Source organism: Scyliorhinus canicula, chromosome 19, assembly GCF_902713615.1.
Source record: "Scyliorhinus canicula chromosome 19, sScyCan1.1, whole genome shotgun sequence".
Lineage (NCBI taxonomy): Eukaryota > Metazoa > Chordata > Chondrichthyes > Carcharhiniformes > Scyliorhinidae > Scyliorhinus > Scyliorhinus canicula.
In genome coordinates, this window is record NC_052164.1 from 32,066,059 (window position 1) to 32,072,058 (window position 6,000).

A 6,000-nucleotide genomic window follows, 5' to 3' on the forward strand; every position below is an offset into this window, starting at 1 on the left:
ATTCTGCCAAGCAGATAATTGCCGATCTATTCGCTTCCAATTGCAACTTTCTCATTGCCATAAGGATCTGTGCTAGAAGTAATTGGCATCTTGTTTGTGCTTTTCACTCTTATTTTGCATTGTAGTGTGCCCTTCTTCGCCCATTTGTCATCTAAATACAAACCATTCTCCCTCAAGGTCCAAAGTTGTTTGCTGGTATGGGTTTAAGGAATTTATGAATATAATTCATCAACAAAATAGTTAAAACCATTTTCATCTGTATATGCCCAAATATTCACTTTTCCGTGACTATTCTGCCATTAGGCAAATACATTTTTATTCTGGTGTCGTTGCAGAAATCTATGAATTATACTTTGCTTATTTCCTATGTATGTTTTTAACCTGAAATTGAAATAATCTATTTACCTGAAATTTCACTTCTCTTTTGCAGATGGTCTTGATTGCCTGATGGCTGAACTGCCAGAGGAATTTTTCACCCCTCTTTAGAGCCTCATTAGACGTCCCTGTGCGAAACATGGAATTTAATCCAGGCTGGTTTATTATTTATTTGTTTTGTTTCTGCTTAAGCCGATAATTGTGAGCTACAAGTCTGTTTCCATGTCCACTGGGAATTGGATTAATATGAGACCGCAATCACTTAAATTAGGACCAGATATTACCTCCATTTAGGGAAGAGACGTCTTCTCCTGGATTAGGAATCCACCTTGGAGGTGAGGCCACTATGCAGATGTACTGCAACAGAATCCTGCATTACTGTAAAATATACTTTTAGTGCTTGTAAAGTGAACTGAAGTGTTAATCTACTTTACAATTTGTAATTGTTCAGTTGAAGCCGGAGGGTTTTTTTTTTGCTGTATACTAAATGAGAAAAGAGTGCTGATTTTGGACATTAATTAAAATATGGATTTTGCTGGAAATATTTTTGTTCCTTTTACTTAGAAATACTTGGAGCCTTTATTGGTGGACCAAATTCTGAATTAACAGTAAATTAAAATTAATTGATCCTGTCACAAATTCTACTGTTCTGTAATTCTTTTCCAGACTCCTTATTCTGTAGTTTCTGCTTCTGTAAGGGGTATTGTTCTGGACTCCAGTGCCATTCTACATTCATTGAGCTGGAGACCCATTTGCCTTTAGGCAAGGTGAACTGGAGCTTTCATAACTGAAATGTTCTTCCGAATACTCCACTTAGCAGCTGGGGCCTTGCCTGCCTCATTTTCTGTTTGTCACTTCAGCTGTTCTATGTATTTGAGATTAACAGAGGTGCACGTAATGACGAACAATGAATGTTAACTTGACCTGTTCACATCGGTTTTGAGAATACCGTCTGTTGTTCTGTCAGCTCCTTTTAAGTTTAAAGTTTTTTGTATGGCTAGGTCTTGAAGCTCAAAACCATTGCAGCTGCAAAGCAATTTCACTGCTAGATAGACTGACATTTAGGGTAATAGCACCAGCTAGTGGTCAGTGTGTGTGCATATCATTGCAACTTCCAGCCATTCTGGTTTTCAATACCTGGGCTTAAACCCAAGACCTGCCTTGCCAAGCTTGGTTTGCGAATTTCCAATTGATGTCTGTGCTATTAAGGGCAAAGAGTAATGTGCTTCATGGATAACGAGCAAGCTGTCAGGTTATATGGGGTGGTCAATCTTTTGCATCAAATGTTAGATCCAGATTATACACCAATGAGTGAATTCCACTTTCAGAAATGAGTTCCTTATCCTTACTCCAATAATGCAAAACACATTCACATCGTCCCAGCAAAAATTGACTGGCCTCATTTGTTTTGCGCTTCCATGGTCTGATCATTGCCACCAACATATTCTTTCTGCTTATCCTGCATGTCTCTCCTCTTCTCTGCTTCTGCTGCTTGTCTGTATATGTATGCCATTGAATCTGTTCTTGGAACGCTTGGAAACTTAAGTTCATTCTTCAAAGCTCTCAACTTCGCTCTCACCTTCAGGCCTGGAGATTTTACTAAAGAATATTCGCTCATTAATGTAACATAAACCTAAAAATAAAGCTCCAATCCTCCAGACCTGGGAAGTCTAAAGCACCAGAGGATGAACAGAAGCCAAAGTCAGCATAACCTATAAGCATGCAAATAAAACCTGAATCAGTAAAATCTTAATGGAATAAATGGGAAAGAACGGCACCAGGTATTCCTAAAAAATGATACCGAGGTGTTGAAGCTATGACACAAGATTTGCATTCATAGCCCTGATAGCGATTCCATAAATAATGGATGAGGCCAAAGATTCAAGTCCCGTCTCACCCAATCATGAATGGTGGTGACGAGAGGCTCTACAAACATCCCCATATTCAATGATGAAGGAGCCATGCATGTCGGTACAAAGGACAAGGCATGTGTAGCATCTTCAGCCAGAAGTGCAGAGTGTACGATCCATTCTCAAACATATGAATGATGAACAGGAGTAGGCCACTCGCCCCATTAAGCCTGCTTGTTCTGCCATTCAATAAAATCATGGGTGACCTGATTGTAACCTCCTGCCTACCTGTGATAATCTTTCAGGCCCTTGCTTATCAAGAATCTATCTGCCACAAAGTGACTCTGCTTCCACTACCTCTTGAGAGAGTTCCAAAGACACTCTACACTTTGGGAGAAAAAAATGTCTCCATCTCTGCCCTTTCCACAACCTTTCCTCATAAGACAATGCAACCTGACCATGCCTGGCATTGCCTGGTAAACTTTCTCTAAACTGCTAATTAATTCCCATCCTTATTTAAATAAAGGGACTAATACTGGGGATACCAATATTATACAGAGTCCTCCAGGTGTGGTCTCAGTGCCCTGTAAAACTGAAGCATAACCTCCCTACTTCTGTATTTCATTCCCCTCATAATAAATTCTATTCTCTTTCCTAATTACTTGCTCGACCTGCATATTTGCCTTTTGTGGTTTATGCACTAGGACACCTAGATCCCACTGAGTTTGAGCTCTGCAACCGCTCGCCATTTACATAATATGCTTCCTTAAAATGGACATTTCACATTTGCCAGACCTTTGCCAACTCCATCTATCTATATCTTTGTAGCCTGTGCCATCAGAAAATTTAGCAGCCATACCTTCACCCAAGTCGTTTAGATAATTTGTGAAAAGCTGAAGCTCCAGGACTGATCTCCATGGCACAGCTTATTATCCTTTGCCAGACTCGTGACATGGGGTGAGATCTGGTTAAGGTAGATGAAGGTTCAGATTCAAGAATCTGCTTTTGCAATAACGCCACAAGATTCCTTGGGTTTTGAACAGACATTAAAACAAACTTTACTATAAAAGTTCAGAAAGAAAAACAATTTACAGTATGTATATTGTGCTGTAATATTTATGGTAAGTATGAGGCACTCGGCAATTAGCAGACAAATTGTAGTTGAGCACACCATGGAGTAAATGACAGATTCAACCAAGACAGAGTCCATGGATTTCGCAAGAACTCACCCAGGCTTCATTAAACATAAAGTAAAAAACTGTTGTTCAACTTGTCTCTTGAGGGATTCCCAGCTTCACCTTTGATTTCTCCTTGGGAGATTTCTCCAAAGGCCGGTCCTACTTGGACGGTATTAACAATGGCCCACCTCACAGGATTTCAATCTCTCCTTTTGAGGTTGCTTCTTCCAGGATTCCTGAGTGCTTTAGGCGCAATTTCACATCACATTTCAGTTCTGCTGCAAAAGGGTAATTTTGTCCCAAACCATTCTTTACCTAAAAGCCTGCTCCCAGCAGCTAGCTCTTTAACTTATCTGTGACGTGTCTTGACTTGGAGATGTTGAAATTGTATAGGGTGATTGAGACCACATCTGGAATATTGTGTCCAATTTTGGTCTCCTTTATTTGAGGAAGGACATGTGGTATTCAAGGCAGTTCAGAGGAGGTTCACCAGATTGATTCTGAGGGTGAAAGGGTTGGTGCCGGAATGTGGCGAGTAGCAGCTTTTCACAGTAACTTCATTGCAGTGTTAATGTAAGCCTACTTGTGACACTAATAAAGATTATTATTAGTCTCCATCCAACAGCCATCTTTGATTTGAGCCAAGGAGGTCTGTTCCAGCTAATATTTAGAGCCACGGCAGATTGCAGATATTCTCCTCTAAAAGACAGTTTTGTGCCTATGCTGCACCAGGAAGAGATAACCACCATCAGCATTCCCACCAACACCCTGCTCGCTATTCTACACCTCCCCTCTGTGTCCTGCACTTCCTAGACACCTACAAACCCTGTTGTTTTGCTCAGCAGGATGGCCACTCTCCAACTTGAAATCAAATCCCAAGTGAAATACCTGACCCACTCATCATCCTTTTCTCAACCTAACTTAATTCTTCACCCGGAGATGTGTCTCCCGTTGAAAGACCACCCTCCGCCTTCAAGCTCCTCAAGGGCGCGAAGATCTACGATCTCTTCACCTGCATGTTCAGTCCCCGTATGTTCCATGTTACGAACCTCGCCGAAAGGACCGCGCCTCTATTCCCCTCTACTGTCTGCATCCTCCCCTTCCAATTCTGCCTCCTTTAATTTTGTCCTAAATCAGCCCATCTGATAGGGACCTCTTTTCCATCCATGACCCTGCTCCTACTCCAATACTGCCACGTCGCATCCCCTCCCCACCTCACTTCCTTTCAGCAGCATTACCTGCCAACGCAGCAGCTTCTGCCCAATGGCTCCTCCTATCTACCCCTTCCCCCACCTTTCCCTACTTGGTCTGTGCAAACGATCCCTGTGGACCCCACCCTCCCCCACACAAACAGGCAGATCCAACACCACCGGTCACCCCCTCCAAAAAAAAGAAACGCACAAATGGCAAGTGGGCAGTTGCCCCTTACAAACTTATTGCCCCTTAGCAAACTATCACAACAAATAAAATCACCCCACCCTCTGGCCCACACACTACTCGCATCTTCCAATATCTGTTGTTCAGCTCCTCCATCTCCCATCAACGTTCAGTTCTCCCCCAGTTTATGGTCTCTAATGAAGTTATTGGTCTCCTTTGGAGTTTCAAAATAGTACTCTGGCCTTCAAAAGTGACCCACTGTTTCGGCAGGTACGGTACCCCAAACCAGATAGGCCTTCGGTATAGAACCAATTTGGCCTTGTTGAACCCGGCACCCCTTGAGGACCTGTGCGCCCTGTCCACCTCCAGGGCCTTGTCCAGCACCCTCTCAACCACCAGCCCCGTCAGCATCCTTGAGACATATTTCGTAGCACTCGTTCCTTCCGCACCCTTGGGCAAGCCAATGATGCACAGGATTGTGCTTTCTGGAATTGTTCTTCTGTTCCTCTACCTTTGCCCTTAGAGACTTGCAAAGATGTCCCAGGAGCTCCACCTCCACCTCTAAAGCCACCACCCGATCACTGCGGATGGATATCGCCTTCATCTCCCGGATCAGCGAACCCCTGTTCCTCCAGACACTTCTCTACTCTCCACCGATCCTTTCAAGGGTGCTACCGCTCCCTCGATGGCCTTTGATCGGTCTTCCTGCATCTCCTTTCGCTGCTGGCAGAACTCCTCTCTAATAAACTGCATTAACTTGTCCCTCTGGGGTTTTCCAACTTGGAGACAACCTTTTCCCTTCTGCTATCTTTCCAATTGCTACTGCTCCACCAGTCTCCTCCAGTTCCACTTTTTTTTTTGCCAGGTCTGATAACCAGCAGACATGGCACTCACGGAGGGGAGCTTCTCCTCCATTGCTTCAGTTTCACTTTCCTGCCAATATTCCCCCATTTTCGGGTAAAAAGAGCTCAAATCAACGCCTTCGAACCGGAGCTGCCCTGTGAGACCATTCACTCCATCGCCACCACTGGACGTCAGTTATTCATATACTTGACTATCATAGTGTGTATTAGTCTTTTCTGTGTTTTTCTCTTCATTTAATAAATATTCTTTATTGTTTACACAATGACTGGACTGATTCCTCATTGGGTTGTACATGGTTGCAAACATTATTCCAAACAAAAATATACCACAAAGAACTAATGTTTCAAGTTATCCTT

At 43.0% G+C, this 6,000-nt stretch overlaps 1 protein-coding gene across 1 annotated transcript in view; it reads left to right on the plus strand.

Moving 5' to 3' along the window:
* Nucleotides 1-917, plus strand: part of hrob (homologous recombination factor with OB-fold) — a 107,882-nt gene extending 106,965 nt beyond the window's left edge. The window contains exon 12 of the mRNA XM_038779803.1: nt 431-917. Coding sequence (XP_038635731.1) covers nt 431-486 — 56 coding nt within the window. The 3' untranslated portion in view covers nt 487-917. The remainder of the gene's footprint in view (nt 1-430) is intronic.
* Nucleotides 918-6,000: the final 5,083 nt, after the last annotated feature.